Source organism: Pseudonaja textilis, chromosome Z (genome assembly GCF_049901715.1).
Source record: "Pseudonaja textilis isolate UNSWEBS1 chromosome Z, rPseTex1.2, whole genome shotgun sequence".
Classification (NCBI taxonomy): Eukaryota; Metazoa; Chordata; class Lepidosauria; order Squamata; family Elapidae; genus Pseudonaja; species Pseudonaja textilis.
In genome coordinates, this window is record NC_142008.1 from 895,188 (window position 1) to 914,888 (window position 19,701).

Genomic DNA, 19,701 nt, shown 5'->3' on the forward strand with positions numbered 1-19,701 from the left:
TATCTATAGACCCCTCACATGCCAGACACAGTTTCAATTCCTACCCTCAAAACGATGCTACAGAGCACTGCACACCAGAACAACTAGACACAAGGACAGCTTTTTCCCCAAATGCCATCCCTCCGCTAAACAAATAATTCGCTCAACGCTATCCAACTATTTACAAAGTCTGCATTACTATTACTATTGATCTTCTCGTCACTCCTTATTGCCCATCCCCTCCCACTTGTGACTGTAGGACTGAAACTTTGTCACTTGTATCCTTATGATCTATATTGACTGTTTTCTAGTATGATTTCATTGCTTATTGTACCCTATGACTGTTAGGAATAACAAGGTTACCTAACGTGGTTTGGGTAAAATAATATATATAAACTATGATAGTAAGTTTAAGTGTGTGTCACTTTCAACTGCAAAACATGTAATTTTGGGTGCGGTTGTGAAACCGCCATAAGAGGGAGCAAGAGAACCTGCTGGACTGCTGACAATTGCTGATGATTGCTGGATTGCATGGATTGATGTTTTGCTAACTGCGTGTTCCCTGCCGTTGAAGGAAGAAAGGAGGTTTGACTTCTTCATATCTCTACTGCGAGGAGATTTATTACTGGACTGACATTTGTAAGTTTACTGACCTCTTTTTCGACACTGGACTTTGCAACTGAATAATCCCCAGATGGACTGAACTAGTGAATGATATATGGATTGTTTGACTATGCTAAAATTATTACTGGAATAAACTATTTAACTAGCACAGTGTATTTGTTTTACTGAGTGTAAGCTACAAAAACGTTTATCTCACATATTTTGCCTGCCTGCCTGACTGCCGTGCACATTCTACTAGGGTGCATCCCTAACAATGACCATCATTAAGTGTTGTACCTGATGATTCTTGACTCTTGACAAAGGTATATTTTCTTTTCATGTGCAATGAGAGCATTTGCACCAAGACAAAATTCCTTGTGTGTCCAATCACACTTGGCCAATAAAGAATTCTATTCTATTCTATTCTATTCTATTCCATTCTTTATTCTATTCTATTACTTATTTTATTTTATTCTATTCTATTCCATTCCATTCTAATCCTTATTTTATTCCATTCTATTCCTTATTCTATTCTATTCCTTATTCTATTCCATTCCATTCCTTATTCTATTCTATTTGATTCCATAACGTTCCATTCCATTCCATTCTATTCCTTATTCTATTCTATTCTATTCCTTATTTTATTCTATTCTATTCCATTCCATTCTATTCCTTATTCTGTTCTATTCTATTCCTTATCTTATTCTGTTCTATTCCTTATTCTATTCTATTCTATTCCATTCCATTCCATTCTATTCCTTGTTCTATTCTATTCCATTCCATTCTATTCCCTAATTCTATTCCATTCCACTCCATTCCATTCCTTATTCTATTCTATTCCATTCTATTCCTAATTCTATTCCATAACATCCCATTGTATTCTATTCCTTATTCTATTCCATTCCATTCTATTCCTTATTCTATTCTATTCCATTCCATTCTATTCCCTTATTCTATTCTAGTTCATTCCATTCCATTCTATTCTATTCCATTCCATTCTATTCCTTATTCTATTCTATTCCATTCCATTCTATTCCTTATCCTATTCCATTCCATTCTATTCCTTATTCTATTCCATTCCATTCCATTCCTTATTCTATTCTATTCTATTCCATAACATTCCATTCTATTCTATTCCTTATTCTATTCTATACTATTCCATAACATTCCATTCTATTCTATTCCTTATTCTATTCCATTGCATTCCATCCCATTCTATTCCATAACGTTCCATTCTATTCTATTTCTTATTCTATTCTATTCCATTCCATTCCATTCCTTATTATATTCTATTCCATTCTATACCAGTCCTTATTCTCTTCTATTCCATAACATTCCATTCTATTCCTTATTCTATTCTATTCTATTCTATTCTATTCCATTCCATTCCTTATTCTATTCTACTCTATTCGATTCCATAACGTTCCATTCTATTCTATTCCTTATTCTATTCTATTCTATTCTATTCCATAACATTCCATTGCATTCTATTCCATAACATTCCATTCCATTCTATTCCTTATTTTATTCTATTCTATTCCATTCCTTATTCTATTCTATTCTATTCCTTATTTTATTTTATTCTATTCTATTGTATTCCATTTTACTCCTTATTCTATTCTATTCTATTCTATTCCTTATTCCATTCCATTCCATTCCTTGTTCTATTCTATTCCATTCCATTCTATTCCCTATTCTATTCTATTCCATTCTATTCCATTGTATTATATTCCTTATTCGATTCGATTCCATTCTATTCCTTATTCTATTCTATTCCATAATGTTCCATTCTAGTCTATTCTATTCCTTATTCTATTCTATACTATTCCATAACATTCCATTCTATTCTACTCCTTATTCTATTCTATTCCATTCTATTCTTATTCTTTCTATTCTATTCCTTATACTACTCTATTCCATTCTATTCCTTATTCTGTTCTATTCTATTCTATTCCATAACATTCCTTATTCTATTCTATTCTATTCCTTATTCTATTCTATTCTATTCCATTCTATTCCTTATTCTATTCTATTCCTTATTTTATTTTATTAAATTCCTTATTCTATTCTATTCTATTCCTTATTCCATTCCATTCTATTCCTTATTCCATTCCATTCCATTCTATTCCTTGTTCTATTCTATTCCATTCCATTCTATTCCCTATTCTATTCTATTCTATTCCATTCTATTCCTTATTCTATTCTATTCCATAACATTCCATTGTATTCTATTCCATTCCATTCCATTCTATTCCCTTATTCTATTCTATTCCATTCCATTCTATTCCTTATTCTATTCTATACTATTCCATAACATTCCATTCTATTCTATTCCTTATTCTATTCCATTGTATTCTTATTCTTTCTATTCCATTCTGTTCTATTCTATTCCATAACATTCCATTCTATTCTATTCCTTATCCTATTCCATTCCATTCCATTCCATTCCTTATTCTATTCTATTCCACAACATTCCATTCTATTCTATTCCTTATTCTATTCTATACTATTCCATAACATTCCATTCTATTCTATTCCTTATTCTATTCTATTCAATAACATTCCATTCCATTCCATATTCTATTCTATTCCATTCCATAACGTTCTATTCTATTCTATTCCTTATTCTATTCTATACTATTCCATAACATTCTATTCTTATTCTTTCTATTCTATTCCTTATACTATTCTATTCCATTCCATTCTATTCCTTACTCTATTCTATTCCATTCTATTCCTTATTCTATTCTATTCTTTATTTTATTCTATTCCTTATACTATTCTATTCTATTCCATTCTATTCCTTATTCTATTCTATTCTTACCCCTTATTCTATTCTATTCTGTTCCATTCTATTCTTATCCCCTTTTCTATTCTATTCTATTCCATTCTATTCCAGTCCTTATTCTATTCTATTCCATAACATTCCATTCTAGTCCTTATTCTATTCTATTCTATTCTATTCTATTCTATTCCATTCCTTATTCTATTCTATTCTATTCCATAACGTTCCATTCTATTCTATTCCTTATTCTATTCTATACTATTCCATAACATTCCATTCTATTCTATTCTATTCTTATCCCATATTCTTATCCCAATCACACTTGGTCAATAAAGAATTCTATTCTATTCTATTCTATTCTATTCTATTCTATTCCATTCTATTCTATTCTATTCTATTCCTTATTCTATTCCACTCTATTCCATTCCATTCTATTCTATTCCTTATTCTATTCTATTTTATTCCTTATTCTATTCCATTCTATTCCTTATTCTATTCTATTCCAGTCCTTATTCTATTCTATTCCATAACATTCCATTCTATTCCTTATTCTATTCTATTCTATTCTATTCTATTCTATTCCATTCCATTCCATTCCTTATTCTATTCTATTCTATTTCTTATTCTATTCTATTCCTTATTCTATTCTATTCCATTCTATTCTATTCCTTATTCTATTCTATTTTATTCCTTATTCTATTCTATTCCATTCTATTCCTTATTCCTATTCTATTCTATTCCATTCTATTCCAGTCCTTATTCTATTCCATAACATTCCATTCTATTCCTTATTCTATTCTATTCTATTCTATTCTATTCCATTCCATTCCTTGTTCTATTCTATTCTATTCTATTCCATTCCATTCTATTCCTTATTCTATTCTATTCCATTCCATTCCTTATTCTATTCTATTCCATTCTATTCCTTATTCTATTCTATTCTATTCTATTCCATTCCATTCCTTATTCTATTCTATTCTATTCTATTCTATTCTATTCTATTCCATAACGTTCCATTCTATTCTATTCCTTATTCTATTCTATACTATTCCATAACATTCCATTCCATTCTATTCTATTCTTATCCCATATTCTTATCCCAATCACATTTGGTCAATAAAGAATTCTATTCTATTCTATTCTATTCTATTCCATTCCATTCCATTCCATTCCATTCCTTATTCTATTCTATTCCATTCCATTCCTTATTCTATTCTATTCCATTCTATTCCTTATTCTATTCTATTCCTTATTCTATTCCATTCTATTCCTTATTCTATTCTATTCCATTCCATTCTATTCCTTATTCTATTCTATTCCTTTCTACTGTAATCCATAACATTCCATTCTATTCTATTCCTTGTTCTATTCTATTCCTTATTCTATTCTATTCCAATCCATTCCATTCTATTCCCTATTCTATTCTATTCTATTCCGTTCTATTCTCTTCCATTCTAATCCATAACATTCCATTCTATTCTATTCCTTGTTCTATTCTATTCCTTATTCTATTCTATTCCAATCCATTCCATTCTATTCCCTATTCTATTCTATTCTATTCTATTCTATTCCGTTCCATTCTATTCCGTTCTATTCTCTTCCATTCTAATCCATAACATACCATTCTATTCTATTCCTTATTCTATTCTGTTCTGTTCTGTTCTATTCCATTCCATTCCATTCTATTCCGTAACATTCTATTCTATTTTATTCTATTCTATTCCTTATTCTATTCTATTCCATTCCATTCTATTCTTTCTGTTTCTTTCTCCTTTCCCACAGCACACACACACACACACACACACACACACACACACACACGATTGATGTGTGTGTGTGTGTGTGTGTGTGTGTGTGTGTGTGTGTGTGTGTGTGTGTATGTATATGCATATCCATACATGTACATAGATATACACACATATTAATCACAGTGAATATATATAGCAGAAAAAAGGCTGAGTTTTAACAAGGTTAATTGATTATGCTGTCTATATAGATGAAAAATAGATGATTGATACGTAAATAACGTAAGATAATAATAGATAATAGATTGATAGATGGTAAATAGTAGATGATAAATACAGATGATTGATAGGTATATAATAGATGAGAGATATAATAAGTGGATGATTGATAAGTAAATATAGATGATTGATCGATATGCACGTTAAATAGGTGATTGATATGTAAATAATAGAAGATAAATGATAGATACAAATACTAAATAGAATATAGAAATAAATAGATGATTGATAGTTAAACAATAGATGACAGAGAAAGAACATTGATAGGTAAACTCAGGTGATAAATAACAGATGATTAATAGGTAAATAATGCATAGATGATGAATAGATTGATGAGAGAGAGAGAGAGAGAGAGAGACTGGTGATACACAGACAGACAGACGGACAGAGAGGCGCAAGGAACAACGCGCCGTCCGAAGTCTTCAGCCCAAACCAACCTCGCAATCTTCCCCCTCCCCCCCGCACTCGCCTTTCTTCTCGCAATCTCCCCGCCGGGCCTTCGCGGGGCCCTCTTTTTCCATTGGGGAGGGGAGACGCTTCCCTGGAAAGAAACCGGGGGAAGGGGAAGCCCCCCCTTTTCCTCTCCCTCCCCAGCCGCCCGCGCGCAGTCCTTGTGCAACAGGCGAGCAAGCATGCCTGCAAGCCAAGCCGAAAAGCGCAGGGGACAGACAATCTCGCCTTTGCAAACAACCGCGCGCGTCCCGGCTGGGCGGGCTGAGCGGGAGGAGGAGGAGGAGGAGGAGGCGCTGGTTGCCTTCTCTTCCTCCTTCTCCTCCGCTCCTCCTCGCTACTACGGCCGCCTCTCCTCCTCCTCCTCCTCCTCGGCCATGCGAACCCGTCTGGCCCGCCGTGGCTGCGCGCTTTTAGGCTTGCTGTGCGCGGCGGCTTTGCTGGCACTCCAGCTGCCTCTCTCTCTGTCTCCTTTCGGGGCGCCCACGGGCGCCCGAGCCGGAAGAAGAGCGACCCCCGGGAGTCTTCCCTCCCCGGGGCCCGAGCAACTTTCCCAACCGGTCCAGCCCAAGCCCCCTCCAGATCCCTCAGCGCCAGGAGAATGGGGCAAGGCCTCCCACCTGAGCTTGGATGGGGAACAGAAGCGCCAGGAGGAAAGCTTGCTGGATCGCTATGCCATCAACATCTATGTGAGCGACCGCATCTCCCTCCACCGTCACATCAAGGATGGGCGGATGCCCGAGTGCCGAGCCAAGGTCTACGATTACCGCCATCTGCCCACCACCTCAGTGGTCATCGCCTTTTACAACGAGGCCTGGTCCACCCTCCTGCGGACGGTCCACAGCGTCCTGGAAACCAGCCCAGCCGTTGTCCTCAAAGAGGTCATCCTGGTGGATGACCTCAGCGACCGGGCGTACCTGAAGGCCCAGCTGGAGGCCTACCTCAGCCGCCTGCCCAGGGTGCGGCTGATCCGCACCCAGAAGCGGGAAGGGCTGGTGCGGGCCCGGCTGATCGGCGCCACCTTCGCCACCGGTGAAGTCCTCACCTTCCTGGATTGCCACTGCGAGTGTGTCCCTGGGTGGCTGGAGCCCTTGCTGGAACGCATCGCCGAGAACGATTCCGTCGTCATCTGCCCAGTCATCGACACTATCGATTGGAACACTTTCGAGTTTTACATGCAGTCCGGTGAGCCCATGATCGGTGGCTTTGACTGGCGTCTCACCTTCCAGTGGCAGGTGGTGCCCGACTACGAGCGGCGACGCCGGAAGTCCAAAGTGGACTCCATCCGCTCGCCCACCATGGCCGGCGGCCTGTTTGCCGTCAGCAGAAAATACTTCGAGTATCTCGGCACATATGACACTGGGATGGATGTCTGGGGTGGGGAGAACTTGGAGCTCTCTTTCCGCGTCTGGCAGTGTGGCGGCCTCTTGGAAATCCATCCGTGTTCCCATGTCGGGCACGTCTTTCCGAAACGGGCCCCGTACGCCAGGCCTAACTTTCTACAGAACACCGCCCGAGCCGCCGAAGTCTGGATGGACCACTACAAAGAACATTTCTACAATCGGAATCCTCCAGCACGGAAGGAGAACTTTGGCGATCTCTCCGAACGGAAAGTCTTACGGCAGCGTCTGCAGTGTAAGGATTTCGACTGGTACTTAAAAACCGTCTTCCCCAATTTACATGTCCCAGAGGATCGGCCCGGCTGGCACGGCGCCATCCACAACCTGGGCATCTTGTCCGAATGTTTGGATTACAACTCACCGGAACACAATCCCACCGGGGCCCACGTGAGCCTTTTCGGATGCCACGGCCAAGGTGGCAACCAGTTCTTTGAATACACCTCCAATCTGGAAATCCGTTTCAACTCGGTGACTGAACTCTGTGCCGAAGTGCCGGAGCAGAAGGATTTTGTCGGCATGAGAAATTGTCCAAAAGATAAGTCTCCCGTGCCAGAAATCATCATCTGGCATTTTAAGAAAGATGGCACCATCTACCACCCGCACTCTGCCAAATGTCTGAGCGCTTATCGTACGCCCGAGGGCCGCGCCGACGTAAAGATGAGGACGTGTAATCCATCGGACAAAAACCAACTCTGGCGGTTCGAAAAATAGACCCAGTTCGCCGCCAAAAATATAATTCCTGGCGATAGAAAAGTTGGGGCCTCTTGAAATAACTTTCACCAAGATTTCTAGACGAAAAAAAAGGAGGAAAAAAAAAAAGATTTCTGGATCGGTTGGTGAAAAAGTGCCTTTTTTCCCCATAAAATGAGAGGTTGGCAGAACGCAACGAAGCTTCGTACACAAATGGAAGTGTGTTTGTTCTGCATGGATTACAACAAACGGGACCCTCCCGGGAACGGCTAAATTCGAGGGAATTGAGGACAACACAATAGCTGTTGTGTTTTTAAGATTTGCTAAAGTATGCACAAGGTTGCAAAATGTTGGACTCAAAGCTTCATTGGCAACTTTAAAAAGTGGGGACTTCCACTCCCAGAATTCTGACGTGTCTAGCTGAGGAATTCTGGGAATTGAAGTCCACACCTCTCAAAAGTTGTCCTGGTTGGGGAAAAACTATAAAGAATGATGCTTTAAAAAAATGTGCCAAAATGAAATTCAACGGAATTAGGGAATGCCTTGTTTTAAGACCGAGTTTTTATTCCTTTGCTCAATGCACCTTGCTCGTCATTACATTTTGTTTTTTAAACAAGTGTTAAACTCGTGTTTGGTTAAATGGGTTTGCGTAAATCGGGTAGTTTGGTTAAACTAGTGTTTAACTAGTTTTTTTGTTAAATTGGGTAGATTGGTTAAATTGGTTAAACAAGTACATTGGTTAAATTGGTTAAACAGGTATTTAGTGTTCGGTTAAATTGGGTAGATTGGTTAAATTGGTTAAACCAATATTTAACTAGTGTTTGTTTAAATTGGTTAAACAATTGTGTAACTGGTATTTTTATAAACAGTAGTTGTAAATAAGTTAATAAATAAGTAAGTTTTAACTGGTATTTGGTTAAATTGGGTAGATTGGTTAAGTTGGTTAAGCGAGTAAATCACTTAAATTGGTCAAACAAGTGTTTAACTAGTGTTTTTATAAACACTAGTTGTAAATACGTCTTTTAATTGGTATTTGGTTAAACTGGGGTGATTGCTTAAATTAGTTAAACAAGTATTTAATTAGGGCTTGGTCCAACTGCTTAGCCAAGTGTTTAGTGTGTTGCGTAAATTGGTTGATCGAGTATTTAACTAGGGTTTGGTTAAATTTGGGTAGTTTGGTTAAATTGGTGAAACAACTGTTTAACTAGCCTTTTGTTCAGTTGGTTAAATTGGTTAAGCAAGAACTTAGTGTTTGTGTAAATTGGTTACACAAGTGTTTGGTGGAAGATTGAACTACTTTTTACACACTCCTTTTTTAATAAGCACGACACTAGAGATAATTTGACAGCTCTATGTGAGAGGAAGGGACATCCAAAGCCATAAAAGATGGATTAATATTTCGAATCGATTTGGGAAGGCAGGCAGAAATAACCCCAATTGTAACTGAGATCGAAAGAACAAAATAGCCAAGGATTCCTCTTCGGCCCCGTGTTAAAAAGCCAGAAAATATCTGTGCTAAATTTCAAACACTCCAGTTTGCAAATTGTTATTATTATTCTTGTGGGGGGAAAAATGGGATTAACCAACTCTGCCTGTTTAGACAATCGATCCCTTTTCAAGGCAGAGAGTCTTAGCTACGTGGCAGATCCGTGAGTAAGGAGTGGTAGGAACCGGCAAGGAGTTGTTTGCTCCCAACTCCCGTAACCTCAACCTACGCCCTAAAAAAAAAGAAAGAAAGAAAGAAGGAAATTGGATGTCTAATTCCATTTGCCAAATATCCAAATGCCCTCCAAATCCGGGGACAGAGGGAGGGATGAATGTTTCAAAGTTTTACATTAAAATAAAGGGAATTTCACAGCTCAATCTTGGTGGAGCAAAAGGAGAAACAGAGAAAATAAAAAAAAATAACTGTAAAAGCCTAGGTGAGTCATCAGCCTTCAACCTCAGAGCTTCAGGAAAGTTTTTATAGACTGTAAACAAGAACAGAAGAACAGAGTCACAGGGTTGGAAGGGACCCTGGAGGCCTTCTAGTCCAACCCCTACTCAAGCAGGAGACCCTTACAGAATCATAGAATGACAGGGTGAGAAAGGACCTTAGAAGTCATCTAGTCCAACCCCTTCTCATGCAGGAGGTCCTTCTCTTTCTCCTCCTCCTCTTAACAGAAGAACAGAGTTGGAAGGGACCCTGGAGGTCTTCTAGTCCAACCCTCTACTCAGACAGGAAACCCTTCTCCCCGTCTCCTTTTCTCTTCCTCCTCCTCCTCAGAATAACAGTTTGAAGGGACCTTGGAGGTCATCTAGTCGAACCTCCTAATGCAGGAGACCTTTCTCTTCTCTTTCTCCTCTTCCTCTTAACAGAAGAACAGAGTTGGAAGGGACCCTGGAGGTCTTCTAGTCCAACCCCCTGCCTCAAGCAGAAAACCCGATAGGATTTTGTAGACCAACCTCTTGACGGTCTTTTGGCTAACCTAGGTTGAGATTTTCAAGAAGAGATTGGACTGTCAGAAATGGTGTAAGGCAGAGGTGGGTCTTCAGCAGGTTCTGACCGGTTCTGGAGAACTGGTAGTGGAAGTGTTGAATAGTTCAGAGAAATGATGGTAACCTTCCCCCCAGGAGTGAGGAGGGAATAGAGATTTTATAGTATCCTTCCCCTGCCATGCCCACCAAGCCACGCCCGCAGAACTGATAGTAAAAATTGTTGAATCCCACCACCGGTGCAGGGTCTCCTGCTTGGGTGACGGGTTGGACTAGATGACCTACAAGATCCCTCCCAACTCTGTTAATCCGTAATCTATAAGGTTTTTGTATTGTCCATTTTTCAATAGAACTAGAAGTTATATCCATTTTTGTTCTCAAAATTCTAATTTTGGGAATTATTTAAAAGGAAGGATATCTGTTCCCATCCCACAGCCCAGATCCCATTTCCCAGAGTTTTCTCTGGATTACATTAAAGTGATATATGTATTCTTTGTTTATTAAATTTTGTACGCCAGCCTTCTGATGGATATAGCGACACTGGGCAGCGTAAAAATTTAATAAATAAACGATGCCTCCCCTCTTCTGTAATTTTCCGAAATGCAGAATGGCTTTGATGAATGGTTCACCCTAAACTTTTTTTAAAAAAATTTTGCAATGTAAAGAATTCACATTCTTTCCACCAAATGGAAAAGGAGAAGCACAATGAAGCAGCCAAGGAAAAAATAATTTAGCATTCATTTTTTCCCAAGGTTTTGAGTTGCAAGTGGGGAAATAATTTTTATATTCAATGGAGACCAGTCTATTGCTGATTTAAAAATAGATGACTTTTCAATGTGTAGGTGAGGGAGATAGAAGGATATTTTTGAACAATGTGCTGATTAAAAAAAAAAAATCCAAATAATTTTTCAGGGTGCAGGCGATGGAGAAGGAAGAATCAGTCCATTTTTGCTACTTCTAGAATTAAATCGCTTGAATTTTGCAATCCCTAAGTAGAAATAAGACCTATTTCTAGAATTAAGCTGCTCGAATTTCTCTTAAGCGGGTGAAATTTTAAGAATTTAATTCAGGAGAAGTTTTGGCAGTAGGGCAAAATGCTCCCTCCTTCCTTCTCTGAATCTATTTTTTAATTAAAGTTTGTTTTTTTTCTTCTTCTTTGGGGGTTTGATAGTCTTGAGTCAATTGCAATCAAATTGATTTATTAGGGAAGGAAAGACCTGAGTTTATCTAGGTTTTCCTACGTACACTTCTGTCCGACATGCTATGCCAATGGAATTCTTTTGACGCTCTAAGCACTGAGACGGGAATTAAAACTTGCAAAAATTTGTGCCTTGAAAACTCACAAGTGGCCTTGGCTTTTGGCGCGGAAGTTGCCGCGAGAAATCCCCCCAGACATGCCAAACCTGCATTAGCTATGCAATTATAATTCGCCCATATGCCTTGTTGTTCTCTGCCCGGTTGCTGGGTGGGCGTGGCCATGGTGGGCATAGCCTAGCCGGCCTCCTGCACCACCACGGGAGCGAAAACGGGCTGCAGGAGGTCAGTTTCCCGCCCCCCCCATGGGCTACGGGGGGACTCTCTGGAGGCAGGACCAGCCAGTCGTCGGAACTACCGGTTCACCCAACTGGATGTAAAATTAACATCTGGTTTGGCCAAACCGGCGTGAACCGGCTGAAACCCACCCCTGTAAAAAAAACAAAAAAACCTATGCATAATACTGACCCCATTTAGTATATAGTAGATGTCCCAAGTTTATAAAGCTGATTGCAAGGAAAAGATGCACAAAAATGTGTTGTGTTGATGCACTTGTTCCTTTTGCCCGTAAGCCTTATTGCACCTGTTGTTGTTTTTTTAAAAAATGTGCATTTTTTTTTTAATGCAAAAGATTGTATATGTACCTAGTTTAAAACTGATTTCGGGGAAAATTCTGCCAGCTGAGCGGGAAACCCAGAGGGGCCAATATGTGTGTGTGTGTGTGTGTGTACACATATATATATATATATATGTTGTGTGTGTGTGTGTGTATATATATATATATATATATATATATATATATATATATATATGGCATTCAAGTTTAGTTGGTATTTTCCCACGTTATTGTAGTTGTGCTTTTAAAGTTGTAGCAACATTTCAGCAGAATCTCATCTGCCATCTAAAAAGCACAACTACAATGACGTGGGAAAATACCCGAACAAAGCTGAATGCCATACATGTAAGTACCTCATGAAAACTTGAGAAAACAAATAAATATATATATATATATATATATATATATATATATATATATATATATATATATATATATATATATATAGTGTATGTGTGCATGTGTGTGTGTATGTATGCATGTATGTATGTGTGTATATATATGTGTGTGTGTATGTGTGTATGTATGTATGTATATATATATGTTTTTAAACTATGCATAGTGCTAAACCCATTTAGTATAGAGGCTTTATAAAGCTGATCGCAAGGAAAATATGCATTAAAAATGTGTTTGTTGTTTTGCTGCATGCCAAAGCACAGTTTCCAGCAATAATTGTTCTTGAATAGCAGGCATGCGTGTCCATTCAAATTTCATAAATAATTTAGGGGGGGGGGACAGAGAATTTGCATCTTTTTAATGTTAGCTCCGGCGTCATTCTTCGGTAAAAGTCCAGAAAGCAATAACAGTTGAGGAGTTTTTCAATTGTTTGATTGCTCGCAAATAAAACCCCCAAAGGTATAGAAGTACCGGTGTTCTTTTCACAATGATAAAATTATATTTGAACTGGGATAAAATGAGATATTTCATGTGAGGCCTTGATACTACTGATCTTTTTTTTTCCTACCCGGATCTGTCTTTAGGGACTTGAATGATTTAACGAATACATGTTTTGTGATAAATGATTTGAAATGGTAGAAACAAAAAAATAAATAAATCTGTGATTGTAAGTGGACCTTTTGTCTGTTCTGGTGGTTTTTACAAATATATTTCTGGACCTACATCTCTGTTTCATTAATACAATGTGGGTACGTTGTCCTCAACTTATGACCACAATCAAACCCACAATTTCCTTTGCTAAACAAGGCCATTAAGTGATTTGCACATTGTTTTACACCCTCTCGTCACAGATGTTAAACAAACCACTTCAGTTGTTAAGTGAATTGTGCAGTCATTAAACAAATCTGGTTTCCCACACACTAACTGTTATTCCCACAATAACTGCAGAATGCAGAATAGTTACAGAATGGAAAATGCCTAATACAAAATGTAGAAAAAATACAGAATGCAAAATGGTGGATAGAGAATGTCAAATAAATACAGAATGCACAGAATCCTGTAACACAGAATAAACACAGAATAAATACAGAATGTATAAGGCAGAGTACAGAATAGATAAAGCAAAATACAGAACACAATGCCAAATAAATACAGTACAGACTAGGTATTACAGAATGCAGAACTCAAAAATGCAGAATACAGAACACGGAATACAGAATGCAGAATAGAGTGCATAATACGGAATGCAGAACCCAGAATGGAGAATAGAAAACCCAGAAAAAATACAGAATGCAAAATAGAAAACCTAGAACACAGAATAAATACAGAATGTAGAGTACAGAATAGAGTGCATAATACAGAATGCAGAACCCAGATGCAGAACACAGAATAAATACAGAACCCAGAATAAAGAGAACCCAGAATACAGAATGCAGAATAGAACCCAGAACAGAAAACCCGGAATGCAGAACATATAATATAGAATGTAGAATAGAGCGCGTGACACACAATGCAGAACCCAGAATGCAGAATACAGAACACAAAATAAATACAGAATGCAAAATAGGGAATCCAGATATGCAGAACCCAGAATACAGAATAAATGCAGAATGTGGAGTACAGAATAGAGTGCATAATACAGAATGCAGAACCCAGAATGCAAAATATGAAATACAGAATAAATACACAATGCAGAATACAAAACGCGGAATAAATATACAATGCAGAACCCAGAATACAGAATGTAGAGTACAGAATAGAGTGCATAATATGGAATGCGGAACCCAGATGTAGAATAAAGAGAATGCAGAATGCAGAACCCAAAATAAATACAGAATGTAAAATACAGAACATATTGCCTAATACAGAATGCAGAACCCCGAAGGAAGAATCCAGAAGAGTGCATAAAGCAGAACGAGAACCCCAAAATTGCCTTCCCAAAATTGTGGGTGCTTCATCACCACTGGAGATTTTTAATAGAAGACCAGACCCTCATCTCTATTTGAAATGGTATATAGGGTGTTCTGCATGAGCTGCAGGCTAGACTAGAGGACCTCCAAGGTCCCTTCTGGCTTTGTTCTGATCGATTGATTAAAGCAATAGTCGCGCTATAGACTGCTTTAGTAAGAGCACACTTGGAATACTGCATCCAGGTTTGGTCACCACCAGGGGTGGGCTGCTACCAGTTCGCCCCAGTTTGGGCAAACAATTAACCGGTAGCTAGTTTTATGGCCAGTTCAGCGAACCAGGAAATCCCACCTCTGGCTGGCCTCACGCACCCCACCCCTCCCAAGAGTCTCCATGTGGCCCGTTTGGCATCCTAAATAAGTCTAGAGCCCATGCAGAGGATCAGGGAGGGTGAAAAACAGGCCTCCCGGGGGCTCCGGGAGGCCGGAAACAAGCCCGTTTCTGACCTCTAGGGGGCCTCCGGAGCTCAGGGAACCGTTTTCGCCCTCCAGGAGCCGCAAGGAAAGCCCCCTGCGCCCAGGGAGAGCGAAAAGGCCCCCCCCTCCCCCTGTGGTGCAGGAAGTTGACTAGGCCACGCCCGCCATGGCCACCCAGCAATTGGGCAGAGGACCAGTTGCTCAAATTTTTGAAGCCCCCCCGCCCCACCCCCGGTCACCAACCTTATTAAAAACAAGACACTAAGACTCTGGAAAAAGTCCAGAGAAGAGCCACAAAGGGGCTGGAAGCTAAAAACATACGAAGACCAGTTGCAGAAATTGGGGATGTCTACGTTTCATGAAGAGAAGCATTAGGGGTGACATGATAGCAGTCTTCCAGTATTTGAGGGGCGGCCCCCCAAAAGAGGGGGGGGTCATCCTATGCTCTGTTAGGATTCCAGCAATCGCTGTAATTAAATAATGATTCTGGAGCCAAACTTCAAGAAACTTCAAAGGATTTATTAGAGGCGACATACTGGCACTGCCCAGTGTGAAGCCAACTCTGGCATAGGTAGTTTACAGTCACCTGTGACCCTGGGGGTCTTATAAACCAGATTCTCCAATTGGGCTGGGTGTCATCAATCACATTCTCCAAATACGGGCTGTGTGTCATGATTCAAGTTCTCCAATTAAAAATATTTGCGGGCAAAAGCTCTGGTAGTTTACTTACGGTCTTTTAAAGAGAAGAGTTGGAATGTACTTTCGATTTCCAAACCGCTGCACTGCTCTTCCATATTTCCTTCCTCTCCCCCCTCCCTTTTTTTTCTTTATGGCAACTACTGAAACAGGCATAGGAATTTTTCATGAGTTGACATGCTCCAAAGCCCCTGAAGGCAGGACCAGAAGTATTAAAGCTAGCCAGCAAAGGCCCACCTAGTAACTCTAGCTAAAGCGAATGGAAATCTTACAAAACTTCTCGTACCTTCTTAATACGCCGGTCAGCAACCAGATGTTGACATGGGAAGGAGGGCACAGCTGTAAGTCAAACATCGATCTTAGAGAAACCCTGTATTTAACGATTCATTTAATTACTGCAGCAAGGTTGGTGTATGCACAGAATTGGAAAAATAAAGATATCCCAAATAAATTGGAAATATTGAAGAAAATTACAGTGTGCGCAGAAATGGATAAATTAACCCAAGAACTTAAAAATAAGGAAGATTCGGATTATTATAAAACATGGGAGAAATTTTACGGTTGGCTAGAGATGAGGAAGATCAATGAGAATAAGGAATGATTATATGTATATTTAAAGTGTATAGATGAAAATTATGTAATATTAGATTTGGATTTAGCAATGTAACGACAATGATCGACGTTAGGGAAACTGTACCACGTCCAACTTTTTTACTGTAAGAATTTTGTGTCATTGTGTTTGTTTAATCGTTTAATAAAGAAATTTTTTTTAAAAAGTCAAACATCGATCACATGTCCACTTGTCCAACAGGTTTGGAGGGAGCCCTGAATGGCTGGCCCCCATCATCCTGGCAAACCGGTTTAAGCCAGACTGGGTTTGATGGAGAGACGGGGGGGGGGGCTGCTACCAGTTTGCCCCAGATCAGGTGAACCGTTAGCTAATTTTATCATTTTTAATTACTGGTTTGGCGACCCCGTAAATCCCTCCCCTGGCCGGCCCCGCCAGCCCTGCCCCTCCCAGAAGTTCCCAAGTGGCCCGTTTTGGATGCCAGGTGGGCCTGCCTGGAGACTTGGGGAGGGCGAAAAACGGACTTCCCAGAAGTTCTGGAGCCCATTTTTGCCCTCCCGGAAACTCAAGGAAAGCCTCCAGTGCCCAGGGAGAGTGAACCCCGCCGCCATGGTGCAGGAGGCTGACTAGGCCGCAACTAGGCCACACCCACCATGGCCATGCCCAGAGAAGAGAACTGGTTTTTTAAATTTTTAAACCCCATCCCTGGGATAGGGGAATCTAAAAGGAACCGGCTTCGGTGCTTTGTACCTGTTCGGCGTTCCGGGTTCAAGTTGCCTCAATGCGCGGGCATCTCAAATTCAACTCTTGGCAGCTTCTCCTGAATGCCAGGTTGGCATACATCCAGGCTGACTTAACCTGGCGGTCGCTGTTAACTGATGAAAGCCAGTTAGATAAGATCTAGATAAGATCTGATCTGACATGGTGTTTTCCCACGCTGTTTATTATCCCCCATTCTGCATTTTGCATTTGGGACTCTGCAATTGGGATTCTGAGTTCTACTGTGCATTCTTTGCTGTGTATTTATTCTAGGTTCTGCCTTCTGGGTTCTGCCTTCTGTATTTATTCTGCGTTGTGTATTCTATAAACCCCAGTTAGATTTGTCAGACACATTTAGACCCACACTTCCCCCAAAATAAGACCTAAGCAGAAAATAAGCCCTAATGCATGTTTTGGAACAAAAATTACTATAAGACCTGGTCTTATTTTTGGACAAACACAGTATACACACACACACACACACATACACATATGTACTGTGTTTGTCCAAAAATATATACCGTGTTTCTCATATAATAAGGCTGGGTCTTATTTTTTTTTGAGCCCCCCCAAAATGGCTAGGCCGTCTTTTCGGGGGTGACTTAATTCCCCCCCCCTTGCATCTTCGGGTGGGTGGGCAGCAATGGCTGGGATGTTGACCTCGGCGTTAGTGGGGCACTTCGTATCGGGGTCAATGCAGGCAGCACCATATCCGGGGGTGCAACAAAAGTACTTCCTAACGGAAAGCGCCCCCACCATTTCGCATGTTTTAATATAGGCCTTAATTTGCGGGGAGGGGCTTTAATTTCATTTCATGCCTATAAAACATGCTGGGACTTCCTATTGGGGGAGGCTGTATTGTTGGAGAAACAGGGTATGTATGTATGCATATATATGTGAGTATCTAGGTACTCGACGTGGTGATTGAGTCCCAAATTTATGTGGCTAAGTGAGAAATTTGTTAAGTGAGTTCCCCACCCCACTTTTACAACTTTTTCTGCCCCAGTTGTTGAGTGACCCATTGCAATTCTTCAGTGAGTCAGATGGTTGGTAAGTGAATCCAGCTTCTCCACTGACCTTGCAAAAGGGGATCACCTGACCTGGGGACATTTTTGCAACCCTGTTGTAACTATGAATCAGTGGTCAAGCATCCTGAATGTAAAAATCACGTGATCAGAGGAAAGCTGCAACGGCCGTTAAGTATAAAAAATGGTCATATAGGTCACTTCTTTCAGTGCAGTTGTAAGTTCGAATGGTGTAAATGAAATGTTGTAAGTCGAGGACTGACCTGTGTATAGGGCTACTATCACTTCTCCTGATGTTGATGCTTCATATATAAACACACAGATAGATAGATCGGTAGGTAGGTAGATAAGTAGATACAGTAGATAGATACAGTAGATATAGATGATTTAGATAGATAGATAGATAAAGATAGATACGCTAGATAAATATAGATAGATGATATAGACCAGGGATTGTCAACCTTTTTGGATCTTGGGGACCACCAAACTCATAATTTCAAATCCCCCGGACCATTACTATGAATTTTGGCTGACGGTGGCTTGCTGACGCGGGTGGGAAAGTCGGCCCCACGTTCCAGAGCTGCAGGAGTCACAGGACGGGCCCTCTGGATCGTCCCGGAGCAGCTGCTCCTCCAACTAAGTGAACCGGCCTGCCATGGACTGGAGGAGCTGCTGCTCCGGGATGACCACTCTTGGGACTCCTGCAGCTCTGGAATAGGGGACCGACTTTCCCACCAACGTCAGCAAACCACCCCGGGGCGGATTTCCCTCTCCCGTTGGTCTTACCTTCCAGTTCCAGCTCACGTGGCTCTACTCAAGGTAAGGTTTCCTCTCGGCCGAAGGGTGGGGGCCAGCGGGTGGGCGGGCCGTGTGGGCAGCGCAGCCTTGTGTTCCTGCGCAGCCTGGATTAATTGCTTGAGGGGGAGTGTTTTGGGGGGGACATTTCTCTGTGAACCACCAACATTTTTTCGTGGACTACCAGTGGTTCCCAGCCCACTGATTGATGACCACTGATATAGACAGATATTGATTGATGGATAGATGGATGGATGGGTGGATACGGTAGATAGATATAGATTAGATAGATAGATAGATAGATAGATAGATAGATAGATAGATAGATAGATGATATATAGATATAGATGAGATGGATGGATGGATGGATATGGTATAGATGATATAGATGGATGGATGGATGGATAGATATGGTAGATAGATATAGATTAGATAGATAGATAGATAGATAGATAGATAGATAGATAGATAGATAGATAGATGATATATATAGATGGATGGATAGATGGATACAGCAGATAGATATAGATTAGATAGATAGATACGGTAGGTAGATACAGTAGAGAGATTATATTTGATATAGACAGACATTTATGCATATACATATAGGTATACACACATGGGCTATATAAATATGGCATATTATATATCTGTGCATATATGTATATTTGTAATGTGTATATGTTGGAAGTAAAATATGGTCCAGTTGCAAGCTGAGAGAAAGACTCTGGAGCCAATGAACATGGAGGGAAGCTGCAAGAAAGGAGTTTTCCCTTTAGTATTTAGGAATGAGAAGCGAAGT

The 19,701-nt window shown here is 40.0% G+C and overlaps 1 protein-coding gene across 1 annotated transcript; it reads left to right on the top strand.

Annotated features, from left to right (window-relative positions):
- Positions 1 to 6,073: 6,073 nt before the first annotated feature.
- On the top strand, positions 6,074 to 13,348 carry GALNT4 (polypeptide N-acetylgalactosaminyltransferase 4). Its single transcript, XM_087916409.1, has 2 exons — positions 6,074 to 9,926; positions 10,098 to 13,348. Exon 1 carries the CDS (start codon positions 6,219 to 6,221, stop codon positions 7,950 to 7,952), a length of 1,734 nt encoding a protein of 577 aa, XP_087772535.1. The 5' UTR covers positions 6,074 to 6,218; the 3' UTR covers positions 7,953 to 9,926; positions 10,098 to 13,348.
- The last annotated feature ends 6,353 nt before the right edge of the window (positions 13,349 to 19,701 follow it).